The following is a 14782-nucleotide window of genomic DNA, read 5'->3' as shown; positions in this document are numbered from 1 at the left end:
ACAAGATGGCACAGTCCACATTGCGGGGGGGGGGGGGAGAGAAACAGAACAGGGCCTTTTATTTTAGGCAAATGATTAGTACCATTTTGGTTCTTTAGTAAAATCAACAAGACTAGCACCAGGAAAATCCACCAGGTGGACAAACAATAAGTGAAAATGATATGTGCAACAGTGGACAAATTCCAAACATTTGCCTGTTTCTAATTTGTTGCCAAAGTTTTTGTTATTTTGATCCAGGTAAGTCAACACCAGAAATACCAAAAACAACTAGTGCTTTTTTGGTTAGGGGAAAGGGGAAGGTTTACTAAGGGGGAAAATAAGACCAAAATTCATATTCTGAACATGAACTTCTCCCTGTACTATAGACAAAGAATAACTTTCACCTGAGGGATATTTCTCTGGAGTTGTTTGCCTGTGAGAATCAAGAAACTTGATGCACCACTTTTCAAGCCTGTTTTCTGATGTAGCAATTTTTGCACAATCCATTATTCTTCATGTGAAACTTAGGGAGATGTATTTCAGAACTGCACATGTAAATTCGCCCAACTTCTAGCAGAGGCATTTTTACCCAAATAAACATGCTTAGGCATGCACTAGAGCGTGTTGGCATGCAGCATTGAACCAACTCTTTCTATTAGACAACATTTCAGCTCCTCATTGATACATTTTAAGGTTCTGCTGAAAATGGAAATTATTTTTAAAAGTTTTCTTTGTATGAAAAATTAAGTGCTCCACTAGCATATGTCTGCAAAACAAAGCAAGCATACAGACTTCCAGACTGTGCAGCTCTCAGATGTTTTCCCAAGAATGCTTCTATTCTTAGCCCACAGAACATTGCCAAGTCACTGTGCGGTAGAAAGAGCAATGCATGAGATTTCCTAGCAGTTACTGTGCAGTATGACACTGCATGCATTTTTTTTCAATCCTTAACAAAGTGTCACGCCCAAATCCATTATAACAGCAAAATAAAATAAAAATTCATGGTTAGAGTTCACTGCTTAAACGGGAGATGTTACTAAGTAAACCTTTACGTCTGACAACGCCTCCAGCTTTGCTTCTCCCAATGACATATAATTGGACTGAATGTATTCAGGCAGTGGGCAGATGTTAAAACTAATATCTCTATTAAGATTAGTCAACGTTCCAGTTTATTTCCATAGAGTAACCCTCACAAATATTCCAGATGATCTTCAGTCTGAGAGTTTTTAACGCTACAGTTCCATGGTTTGGGCTTTTTAAACCAACAAGAAGTCAATCTGGGGTTGACACAAACTGGGACAGGAAAGCAGTCTCTCCCGGGGCTGGCGGTGAGAGAAGCTTGGCTTTCCCCACTGCCAGCCCCACAAGCTTCAGGAGGCTTCCAGAGGCTTCGGGATGCCTTCTGCTGAAGCCTGGAGAGCGAGAGGGGTCGGTGCGCACCGACCCCTCTCACTCTCCAGGCTTCAAAGATAGCCGCCTGAAGCCGGAAGCACTCTGGAGGCTTCGGGTTCCTTTCGCTGAAGGGTAGGTGCCCCTTCAGCTAAGGCGCAGCGCCCCTTCAGCTAAGCGGGAGGAGAAATGAAAGGGGCTCCATTTCTCTTGCCACTTCACTGAAGGGGCGCTGCGCAGAGAGGGGGAAATTATTTTTTTCTTGTTCTCCCCCTCTAAAACAAGGTGCGTCCTATAGAGCGCAAAATACGGTATTTTGGGTGCATAGGCCTCCTGTACAAATGGTTCCTACCAGAGGTGAGACCACAAGATGATCTCTCCTTTAAGGGTTACATACAGAATATGTGTGTGTTATCTATGCATTTTTTATTGAGTAATTCTGTGCAGTAAAGGTTCTAATTAGCAAATTAAGGATAACATGCCATGTATTATCTCGTCTCTTTGCATTGCATTCTGAAAGCCACGGAATAATTGAGATGCAAAAATAATATGGCATATGTAGTGCTTTAAAAACACACCCAACCATCCTATAATAGAACAGTTATCATCAAATTGCACAAGAACAGAAATATGACAGTGCTCCGTCTGTGGCATTAGTGATATGCTACACTGGATAAGGGCATCACATCAGAAAACATGCAGAACAAGCCAATATAAAAAAGCAAAGGCAACCTAAAAAGCCAAAAACTTTCTAGTGCTGCATATTACAATGAGACTTAAGGTCATGTAAGCAAACCCCAGGAAACTGCCAAATGATTCAGTGAATGATCCAGTTATTCAGTCACTGGAGCCTGCAAGTCTTCTGCATTATTGCCTAAGATCATACAGATGTGTATGTTGAGCAACAGCTATTAGTCACATTGTGGGATTCATATATTGCTCACCTGATTCTACATAAGCCAGGGTCATAGCCAACTCAGTTTAAACTCACTGAAATTAATGGACATGACTAATTTAGGCCCATTAATTTCAATAATTAGAACACAGTTGGATATAACCCCCTGGTCTCCAAGGGAAAATAGTATTATCAGTACAGGATGGTAGCTGGGATCTCTGAAGTACTGTTGTCCCAAGAAAATCATGTAGGGTTACACCACCAGAAAAGAGCCCTGACCAGGAAACCAATTTAGTGTACAATCCCCTCTATTCATTGCCAAGTGATTGATTAGCAATAGGCAAAGCTGTCTCTGCTTTCTCTGTAGTGCAGAGGTAGCCAGTGTTGAACCCTATAAATGTTGTTGATAACTGCATGGCCAAGGGTGAGGAATGATAGAAACTGTAGTCTAAGCATCCAGAGCTCCACATTGGCTATCCCTGCTGTTGTGTATAACAGCTATATGGAACAAGATGTGGTACAAAGTACCGAGGACAAAGTTCCCACCCCATCTTAGAAGATAAGATTATTTCAATGCTTTTGTGGATAAGGAAATCTAAATTGCTTACAGCCTGGTTCTCAAACTACTCTGGCAGCATTGCAAGTCACTAGATGGGTAAACAAAAAACATTTGCTGAAATGCTGTTGTTTATGATTAGTGTACTGGACCCCTGAAAATATATAGTATCTTATGTAAGCTATGCAAGAACATACCGGAATGTTTCCAATACATTTGGAAATAAATTGTTTTGATTATAAAGGCAAGTCACATTCAGATGGAGGTCTATTTAATTTTTTCCTAACAGAGTTTCAGGGCTCCATGACCTTGAGTTTTCTTGCAAAAAGTCAGTGTCTAAGCATACATTCCTCTCCTACATTGAGAGAGGAATCCAACATTGCAGTGAGGCAATCCTTCTGCCAGGTCAAGCATTTTGGCTTGCCAAACAAAACAATTCCCCCTCTTCTCCCCACACATGCTGTTTCAGTGTTTCTCCCAAAATCCCCCAGAACCAATTTCAGGGGGCACACGGAAAAGGGAGTGGATGTCCTTGCACAGAGCTTCTGCTGATAGGATTCATCAGTTGAATCCCTCCCAGAGACTTTTCTACCAGCAAGGGAATGAGGGATAGACCAAGAACACTACAGCATTCCCATTTGTGCAATGAAGGACCAGTTTGCTAATTTCATACAATTAAGGGAAGCACATGTGCTTGACATGACTGCAATCTCCAACATCAGGAAGAACTGCAAACAATCTTAATCTTGAGTCATTCCCTATGTCTGTTGTTGTTTCACTGAATATTTGAAGGGCAACACAAACTATGATTCTATGAACTGTCCAATTACACGAAATAGTGCTCAGACCTGCAGTCAAAATGGTGCTATCGTCATCAAAGAAGCTGCTGCTCCTCACCCTTTCTTTTAGGATAACCACACGATTGCTGCAGCTCAACTGGCACCACTCAGCACATCTATACTTTAAAAGCTATATTATGATTATTTAGAAGATATATACAGGCATTAACAGAACTTTACACAGATAATATTAAATATATAGAGCAGAATCATTAACAGTGAAGAATGCAACACTTAGAATGGCATCCTGACACTTCTGAAGAAGTAGATGCCAACTTAGAACAGAAATTCAGACAGAACTACATCATGCCTCAGTAAATTGCTTGGAGCTGGTATTTTCTGATCATACAAGAAGCAAAAACAGGAAGCAACCATTTGTTTCCTAAGTTGCTCCTTCAGAAAATGTCATAAAAGAAACTTACCACTTTTTTTTCTCCTTCTATTTTTGGATCATCTACATATGCAAGTACGAAGTCTATTCGCCGGACACCATCCCTGAAGAAAACAGAGTCCTTGCTTTGATGGCGTTTATCAATCTATATAGAATATAATGTACACTATTAATATTTGTGGCTGCTTATAAACATGGCAGAAAACCACACATCTTCCAGTTTGTTTCAAGCACTCAGTCTCCTATTTCCAAAAGAAGTATGAGATTTATGAAATAACTTGAGGGAAATGCTTCATAATTTATGGATGTAGAGTGTGTGTGTGTGTGTGTGTGTGTGTATGCACACGCGCGCACACGCGCACACACACTTCCCCTTTACATTTCCTCGCATTTGCCCTCTTCTATTAATCACTAATTTCCAGACAGTCACTCACACTACTGACCCCTCTCCATGCATGAACAAGTTCACACACTCCCATACATCACAGATGTTTTCAAGTCACACATTTGACTGAATGAAATATATGAAAAAGAACATCTGAAGCCCATTGCACATAAATGTTATTCACCTGCCATACATCAGACGTGTTAAATGCAACATACAATGACAAAAGACAACAATCTTTAAATTCTTTTTACATTTTGTCTAAATGTCTGCTTTTAGAAGCAACTGCAAACACTGAAAATGTTATTTTAGTCCTAGCATAGTTTTGTACTGTAAAATAATAACTGCTGTTAAAACAACACACTTGCAAGGAAGCAGGAAGCACAGCAGTGGTGCTGAAAGTAAAGAAAATCTGTCATTGTTTTTTAAATAAATATTTAAGAAGGCAACAGACGCTTAGCAACAAAATCTAGTTGACTTTGGATTCTGCAGTAACAAATGTGGGAACAAATTTGGTACATAAGTAATGTTATAGAGGTACTTGCTTCCATAAAGACTCCATAAATCTGGGAGCGGTGTCTTTTTCAGCTAGTTTTAATTTTATTTTATGCACTTAGACAATTACTATTAATCACATAGCTGTAAAGTAAGTTTCCTTCTGATTTGCTGCATAATTAGCTTGACTATTCTGAATTTCATTAGTGAAGTCTCAGGGCTTGCCCATGAATTCTCCAACAAAACTTGGAAAGACCAAGTCAAGGAAAACTCCTTGCCTTCTATTGCCAACCCTCCATTACTGTGTCTCCCTGCCCTTCCCAAATTTACTGCGCAAGGAAATAGTGAGGGGAAACATTTGGCGAGAAATTGGCGATTATACACCCTGGACAGCAGTGGGTGCCTTAAGCTAGAGGCTTCCTTTACTGCAAGGCCTTCTTAAAGCTATCTCATTACCAGAGTAAATTTGTGATTTTTTTTTTTTTTTGCACCATGTCAAGTCCCTTATGAGTTAGGCTAAACTTCAGTAGGGACCTCGGATGGCATTGCAGGCAGGCAAAAAAATATTTTTATTTAACCAGACATTGGCCTTCTGAGTCATTCTTCTGGGCTGCTCTGTGTTTTAAACTGAATTATGTTTTTAACTGGCTTCCGCTGTTTGGATTTCTTATCTGATTTTACTGTACTATTGTTTATGGTGTGTGCAGTCAAGCCAATTGATTTTGTGGACTTTAGTGCTATCTGCCTTTGTAATTTTTTATGGATAGGTGGAGAACAAATGCAACAAACAATAAAATCCTAAGTTTACCTTTCTGAATTCCACTAGACTTGGTGCCATCAGTAGTAGCAACAGCAACCGTATATAGAAATTTAGGCTATATGCAATGCCAAATGCTTTGCAGCACTGGTTTTATTCATTCTCACAATTATGAAAGGTAGCTCTTCATTTTCATTCCACTACGAAGCCCATATTATTATTTATTCTGCTAGCTGAATTTTGGGTGTGTGTGAGAGACAGAGTTTCAAGTGTCATTTGCACCTTTTCATAATTTTGCTACAATGTCATATGTTGCTTTTATCACACTGTTGAACTGACTCTTAATTGTGCTTTTTGTTCCATTTTATCTTATGGGATATCCCTGAGCACTTTATTTCTGTGCGGAAAGCAGACTCATAAATCACAACAGCTGCTATGCAAATGTTCATCTAATGCATGGTGGTTGGGTGTTTGAAGGAAATTTGGTACAATACAGCAATTGCAGTTTCTCCCAACATATGCATGCAAAACAGAGCTTAATTTAATCTACATTTAGGTTTGTATTCATTACCTTGCAGTTGGTACTCAGTACCTTGCAATGATTAGAATGAGTCTCTAGTAATATCAAGTTCGCCCTAATACAACGTTTTTCAATGCTGAAGCAACCCCATCAGAAATTAAATATCATATAATGTCCAATTGTCAAATAATTGGATAAGGTTTGCAGTCATGTAGGCAGAGTTTGATGCTGTCATCAAGTTTAACATGAAATTATGTTAGGGTGGCTGTGGGTTTGTTTTGTTTTAAGAAACAAGCTAAAAATCACTGATCATTATTGGGGGGTTTTCTGGTCTAAATTCTGTTCTTGTTTATATTATGCAAACAACTATTCTTTATTTAAAGACTATTGAGGCTACAAATTTAATTCCCAATTAACCAGAGACATCACATAGTGAAGCTTGTTATCACTGCAGCCATCCAAGCTATTAGCAGTATCAGCTCTCTATGGTTTACCCTGAGACGTCGCTTCAGGAACAGATTGTATCTCCTTCCAGCCTTCTGGAACAACCAACAGGGAATTCGCATGTCACCACACTATTTTTTAAAAAACCTAAATCTACAATTGCGTAAAGTCAGGAACAAGACTCATTTTTCCAGATCAGAAAGTTATGGCTGCAGTAATAAAACCTGCCATAATAAAGAATACTTATTTCAAAGACAATATATGCTTACATAGACCTTAAGTTCTAATACGTATATCATGCATTCAAGATATCATTTTTGGAGATCTGGTTCTTAAATTCTCTATGACACATTCACAACAAGAAAACAATGTGCTCCAAGAGACACCCATGGACAAATACAGACTGAGCATTTTGCATTCAATTCCTGTTATTGCAAGAGCTGGAAGTTTACAATCAAGGTAATTTGATGCCAGGAAGCTATAGCTATACCTGCAGACTTCCCAAGTTGCATTTATGTGTCCACACTGAAATATACGTGATGAAAAAAGGTAAAGGACCCCTGGATGGTTAAGTCCAGTCAAAGACGACTATGGGGTTGTGGTGCTCATCTCGCTTTCAGGCCGAGGGAGCAGGTGTTTGTCCACAGACAGCTTTCCAGGTCATGTGGCCAGCATGACTAAACCATTCCTGACACAACGGAACACCTTGATGAAAACTAGAGCACATGGAAACGCCATTTACCTTCCCACCGCAGTGGTACCTATTTATCTATTTTCACTGGCATGCTTTCAAACTACTAGCTTGGCAGAAGCTGGGATAGAGCAACGGGTATTCACCCCATCGTAGGGATTTGAACTGCTGACCTTCTGACTGGCAAGCCCAAGAGGCTCAGTGGTTTAGACCATAGTGCCACCCACATCCCTTTCTGTCCACATAGCAGTAAAGGAGAACTTTCAGAGCTATGTAGTGGGCACTGCAGTTATTGCTATCAGAAGTATTTTTCGAAGGAAAAGGAGCCATTCCATGCAGGGGCGAGAGTTTTCTCTGAGGCAGTTTCCCATGCTTTGCTCCAAAGCAAAATTGGAAGAATGGATATGCCCTCCAGTTCATAAAGCTAAGAACAGATAAAAGCCTCACATTTTATTTCTGTCCTGAGGCTTTTACCACAATATGATTAAAACCAGTTTCAGTGCCCTCTTATTTAAAAAGTCAAAGCAAGATCCAAGTTGTCTGTACCCTAACAGATAAGTAGGTTGTGTACAAGCTTTTAGCACTTCATTCCCTAAAGGTAGCTGCTAACTCCAAAACAAATAAGAGGTCAGCCACCAGTAACATAGCTAAGAAAAGCAAATTTTGGTTACAGCCTCCACCACCAAATTATATTAACAGAAGAGTTCTTGGTGTTTCTTTTTTTAATAATACTTGCTTATACATTTATTATATCAGATGAATACTGTAATAATTATTTGCTGCATATGCCACTGGTTCCCAAACCCTTTCCCCTGTGGACAACTTAAAAATTACTGAAGTCTTGGCAGACCATTTATTGATTTTTCTGCCTGTTGTAGCAATCGTGATGCACTGTGCTAGATGCTGGATGATTTTTAATTGCTTTTTAATTGCTTCATTTATTTCTTATCATGTATTTTATTGCATTACAGGTTGCATGCCATAAATTTCAAATTGTAATACAATAAAATACATAAAAAAGAAGCAATAAAAGACAATTAAAAATAAATATGAGTGTTTGATGCAGACATGCTGTGGATCACCTAGATAAAGCTCATGGAGCACTAGGGTCCACAAACCACAGTTTGGCAATCTGCACATGTACAGTACAACAAATCACTTCAGAAATAAAATCGGTGCACAAAAAGGAGATGATGTTCATGATGCATATGCACTGTATTGTAAGATAACAAAGATATCACCGAAGTCTGCTAACATGATTCTGGGATGGAAGTGTGAGCGATCAACTGACCAGAAATACCAAGGAAGAATATATGGTCATAAAAAGCAGTAAAAAGTCACAGTGATATTTTTCAGATCTTTAAATTCACAACACATTGTGTTGGAGTTATATTTCACAATTACAAACTTTATATTGCTTAATTGTACAAAATATTATATAACATATTAATTAAAACCTGTGGGGTTTTGTTTTGTTTTTTTTTAAAAAAAAAAACAGTTTAGGGGTACTCTCATTTTCCTATACATATTGAAATACTGCCCCTCAATGAGGCCAAACTTAGATTCATAAAATGTTTAGGGGTATGCGTACCCCAGCATCCCACTAGGGAAAAAAGCACTGATTAAAACCATAAAAAAGACAAACATTCATAGAAGTTATTAGGTAAGAAAAAAAACTAAGATAGGCCTACTTCACTTAAGCACATCAAATAAATAAATGTAAATCCAGAGTTATAACTTTCTCTTGGCTCAGAATACAAGGAGCAGTACAGTAAATAATGATAAAGATCCATCCATCGGGCACCACAAACCGGATAGATAAATAAATAGAAAAGTAACACCAGTATTGGTAACACCAATACACAATGATAGTAAGAAGTCAGCGGCTACCTCATATAATTTCGTCCATGAAGCTAAGGATATCTAGGTGTACCTGAAAGGCAGACTGCCTGAACTCCATTCAAAATTCATTGGATTAAAAGCAAGACACCATGTTAAGAATGTTAACAGATACCATTTTTATCCTGCTTTCACTAGCTGCATATTGTTACAGTAATTAATAAAGCAAAGCATTACACTTTCTTGGACTTCATTTTTCAAACTGATCCATTAGGGACTCCCCACTACCCAACATTTATGCTTGCTTCAGTACAAGGCGAGGGGGTGTTGAAAGTCCATTTATTCAGAAGGGGCATGCAGACTCCCACTGACAGATGAATGAGCAAGGTGGTAGAAAATAAACCCAAAGTCCTGTTAAAACAGCAGAAAAGATCCAAACACATAATAGCAACTCATTCCACAGCAAACCCAAGAAATTTTTTTAAAAAAACTTTCCAGTTTTCAACATTGTGTGGAAATTTTATGCAATTTGTCACTTTATATTTGGTGTACTCTCTGTCCTTGATACCACTGTCCATTTTAACGATTGAAATGAATGCCAGCAAACTGAGAATACTAGGCAATTAAAGATTCTTTAATTTTTGGATGGACAGAGACTCCATATCTAAAGGGTAATCGCTTATTCTAAAGTGTCATTCCAGAAACAGACATTACCCTTATTTCTGAAATCTTGATACTGTAACTCAAAGGAAGAAAATCAAGGGTCACCACTGCATTTGCAGAATGGCTTCTGTTCTACTAGAGGTGTCTACTAATATAAGAGAAAGGGGGATCATTGTTGCTGATTTCTCATGCAGTCTCCCATTTTACCTTCCACACTGTTCTGGAGAGTCTATTGCACAGATTGTTGAAGGGATATCCAAAATATCTTAAGAAAACTGGAAAATATTTTTTTTGCTGTTGTTGCATTTTGACATACAGTAAGAGACAACACTATTCATGCAGGGATGCATAACCACTGCCACTGATTGCTGCTTACCCCTTGAAGATCAGAGATGAGTAATGTAGTCTCAGTGGTACTTAGGCCCTGCCAGTGGCATCATGAGAAAAATATAATGGGATTAGTGTGGATGCAAAAGCTGCAGGGTGCTTAAAACAAAAAACAAAAAACCCAGCAGTAACCATGAAGCCTTGCAGGGTTTGTATGTGTTTTTAAAGCTGCAGTGAGTAATTTCCAGTTTAATTCTGAAGGAAACAATAGACTGCCATAGCCACCAGTCAGCTTTATTTCCTGTGAGGAAATAAAGTGAGGAAACTTAAACCACAGTAATTTATGTTTTACATGGTTATTATCTTCCTGTTTGCGAACAGGAATAAAAGTTTCTATCTAATAATCTTTTGGTTATTCTGCTGTAAAAAAATAAAAATAGAAAAAGGCTATGGTTTTGATAAGAGTTTTATTTCACATTTGGAAATGATGGGGAAAGGAAGCTTTCTTTACATTTTTATCATAATAAATTTCCTGTTGGTCACTAAAAGCTTTTGGAAATTTCTATAATCTAGCGGTCTCTTGAATGCAATCAAATTTACTATGTAAATTAGAAGTTTGCTGTATACCTCAAGAAGCGAGTAAATTTGGTATGAAAAATGATCTAATGTTTTATGTAATAACAAATGCTTAGGATAAGGTTTTCCAACAGTGATCTCAAAACATGAGTTTAAACTGGCAGTCGAGCAGGGTGTATAGTGGTGATGCATAAAGATATATAAAGACAAATGTTTGATGCGTTAGTTTCAAATACAGGTAGGGAATTTGAAACAAGATGTGCAAATTTTTCTAGGTTAATTTCAGTCCAGTGCATATGAGTGCATGAGTAAGTTACAGTATTAGACAATAAAAGCCAGATGGTGATATTCATCCACAAATTAAACTGGATTCAAGTTTGTCACTGAGCATCTAGCACAAAAATTCAAAGAAGTGATCACCTTTGTATTTAAATTAGATAAAGATGTACAACAGAATATATTGGACAGTAACTGTTGCAGCAAGCAAAGTGGATAAGGTATTTATTATGTGAAAGTATGGCAGCCAAGCAGAACTAATTTTAGACTAACATTCATCACAATAAATATTACTCAAAATGCATACTCATAAAACATTTTGGTAATGGCTTATCCATAACTCATCTTGTATACTATGCATTGCATGTAAATTATTGTAAAGAAATCAGAATTTAAAATGCTGAAAAAACTTAATTGAAGTTGCAAATATCTGCCCTTTTATTATTAAGCTACCATATTTATCATAAATATGTGTAGCCTCGATGCAGCTACTGAATTTACATTTGCTTTGCAACCGGAAGCCAAAAAATACAATTTTAGTATCAGATTTACGCACAGGCTTTACCCAATAAAGCAAAAAATACATTTGCCTTGAAATATAATTGCAAAAGTGAGCAAAATCATATTGCCTTCCCCATTCCTCTACAGTGGGTCTTGAACTTGCATCTCATTTTCCAGCTCTATGCCCTATGGCATTGGGCATTATTGCTGTCAATATGTGGCTATTATGTTTAAAAATAAACAGTACCTGTGCACAGTTTATGGTACAAAGGAAAATAAACTTCTATGTGCAGGGATACATACACTGGCCTCTTCGTGCTTGTTCAACGGTGGTTCACACACTGGAAGATGCTGTGACATCATTATATCTGGCAGGTGAGTATTTTGTGAGAGAACAGAGATTGACTCCTCCTACATCTGGTTAACATGGGGGCATCTCTGCAACCTCAACCTCAAATCCACACCATTGCCTCACTCCACTGCCATGGACGATGGGGTGTGGTGGTTGCTGTTACTCTATTTTGGAGCAGAGTGTTTTTCTGGGATGGTGAGTCTAGAATATGGCAGATGTTGTACCAGTGTAGTGAAAGCACAGCTCTTCTCCTGGTGTATGGGAATAAAGGATTGTTCTTCCCACATAGTACCGGTATATGCCCTCAAATACACGTGTTTAAACGCATTAAACTCATGCTAGGTATGCGATTCGCAACCTGAACAATTTCACTAAAGTAATGAAGAGAATATATATTTACAAGAGCAAGTACATAAAGTATCCAAAGTATACAACAAGTGGGCTACCAATATCAAATCAAGACTTTCTAATAATCAGCCTAAAGTAATATAAATAAATAAAGCGCTAAATATATATAAAATAAATACAGTTTGAGTTGGGTTGTTAAAAAAACACTTCACATTAAGATATAGGAAGCTGCCTTGAACTAGGTTAGACTATTCTTCCAGCTATGCAAAGAAATGGACAGCATTAACTATGATGAAAACTGTGAATTAATACTTTTATTATTATATCATATGGGAATACAAACACAAGGCATAGATGGCTTTCTCATATCTAAATCACATAACATTATTTGATTTCATGTAGCATTCATCAGCTTAATCATCTAACCAATTCACACATGTAACCAGGCTTCTATATGCAGTTTCCTAGATTAGGGGGCACTTGCACAATTCTGCTGCGCAATGGAATTTAGGGTGGACAAACTTTCCTGGCTCCATTTTGCTTGTCTTCTGTAGACTGGCAAGGCCCTGCATTCCACTCTTTTTGTCTTCCGATTTCCCCTGAGAATTCTATAATTGATTCCTTAAAAGCCAATTTCTAAATATTAAGGTGTATGCCTTCCCTGAGAGATTACTGGCAATCTAATGAGGTTTTCACTTACCCACAGCATTACTTCCCTTTCAGTATCAAAAATCACATTTTATAAAATGAACTGTGCCCACAGTTAAACCTTACCTCAGAGTTGCAAGGCAGTTCTGAATCTGTGTTTGATAAATTTTCAAATAAAGGTCCATTGCTTTCTTCTCCTAAAGAATACAGGAATAAAAGTCACATTTACCTCAAATGTATGCTTCCCTAAATAATAATAATAATTCATGTTTGAAGTTAAAAGAAATATTTACAGCCCAATCTTAAATATGTTTACTCAGAGCTAAGACTATCTGAGTTTAATGAGGCTTACTCTTTCTGTTCACATGTACTAACCAATAGGTGCCCTTGGCAGTCACATAACAACACAGACAATTCTGGCAGTGTAGCCATGCTTGCAATTCTGGGATATTGATTTCATATTTTAGTAGCTACATCCTGAGAGGCAGGATGCACATATCCTGAGAGGCAGGATGCACAATAAGTAGTGCATCATGTATAGCAAAGGGAGGACAAGCGTGTTTCACATCATAGGAAGCTGCCTTCTACTAGCTGATTTGTGATGGCTCTCCACCCCTGCCTGGAGATGTCAGGGACCTTCCACACATAAAGCATGTGTTCTGCTAAAGGCACAGCCCTTCGTCACATCTGTGCAAACATACTGAATTGAGGCAAAAGTTAGGACAAAGGTAGGGGAGTGGGGGAGAGGGCGGGGGAAGGTGGGCGAGGAAGGGCTTGGTCTCCTCCATCCCTTCAAGATGGGGGGAGCTCAGCCCCATCCCAAAAGGCACTGCGGGAGGGGGGCTGCAGGCACCTCAGCCCTACAGAGTTGGCACCTATGTGTACCAGCAACTCTGTTCGACACTCCACATAATCCACGAAAGTTTATGCCATAATAAATGGGTCAGTCTTTGAGGTGCCACAATTTTTTTTTTTTGCTGTTTTTGCTGCAACAGACTAACATGTCAACCATCTCTAAATACATTGTTGTGCTTGTTCTGTAGCCATTTCCGGCCTTTCATTGTTAAAGAATCAATGAAGAATACTTTTTTTGTGCTTCTCCAAGCAATGGGATCTTGTCTTTAGTACACTGAAAGAAGTATGAACCTTCAAGCAAAGATTATCCTGTATTTTGGCCACACTTTTACCCTACATAGAGTTTCTACCTCTGAATCACTACATGAAGAAAAGCCACAGAACAACATGCATCCTAATAACTAACAGCAATGCAGGAATTCACATGAAGAACTTTCTTGTAAATGGGCTTTTCTCTGTTCACACTTTGTCCTGAGCTCAATAAGAGCTGTTTATTTTACCTGCAAGCATACAATGTCTAACAAATGGTTTTTAATGGTGCCAGTTGATGCCCTGATATCAGATTATATAATTTACATGAGGTAAATAATCTTTCAAAAGTGATAATTGTCAGGGAACTGCCATCGGAGCCTAGGGTGGTGGCAAGGCTCACAGATGCTGGAGAGGGAACCAGCAGGGAGCGAGGGAGAGCTTCCGCTGAGGAAGGAGAGGAGGAGGGGGCGTCGGAGGGAAGGCTCAGGGACGCTTCCAGCGAGACCAGTGGAGAGAGCTCAGGACCTCCCCTTGGGACACCCACCCTGCGCAGAAAGCTTTCGCGCAGGGAATCTAGGCGGAGACTCACTGTCAAGGAGCTTTTATGTTGGAAGAAATTCAGGAAACGCCCACTGACGGATTCTGCCAGTGATTAAGACAGCCACGAAGTAGGGGCTGTCCGGCTAGGGAAAGTTTTTAGCCAACTACTCAGCTTGGAGCGGTTCTGCGCTTACGCACAAGCAACCCCTTATCCCATTACAGATAATATACATGAGAATATTTTATAACCTTATACCTTGCTGC

General features: G+C 38.8%; 1 protein-coding gene across 8 annotated transcripts in view; it reads right to left on the bottom strand.

Moving 5' to 3' along the window:
• The window catches only part of ANO5 (anoctamin 5), a 69159-nt gene that overhangs the window by 29749 nt on the left and 24628 nt on the right, over nt 1-14782 (bottom strand). For 2 of the 8 annotated variants that reach the window (XM_081834665.1, XM_081834666.1), the window contains exons 2-5: nt 12998-13068; nt 10220-10267; nt 6701-6745; nt 4081-4194 (exon numbers count right to left, since the gene is read on the bottom strand). In XM_081834665.1, the coding sequence (XP_081690791.1) occupies nt 4081-4194; nt 6701-6745; nt 10220-10267; nt 12998-13068 (278 nt within the window). The remainder of the gene's footprint in view (nt 1-4080; nt 4195-6700; nt 6746-10219; nt 10268-12997; nt 13069-14782) is intronic. The other 6 variants (XM_081834668.1, XM_081834669.1, XM_081834667.1 and 3 more) reach the window with 5 other exon arrangements.

Source organism: Podarcis erhardii (assembly GCF_964252035.2).
Source record: "Podarcis erhardii genome assembly, chromosome: 1".
Taxonomy (NCBI): domain Eukaryota; kingdom Metazoa; phylum Chordata; class Lepidosauria; order Squamata; family Lacertidae; genus Podarcis; species Podarcis erhardii.
This window is presented reverse-complemented; position numbering and strand designations above follow the sequence as displayed.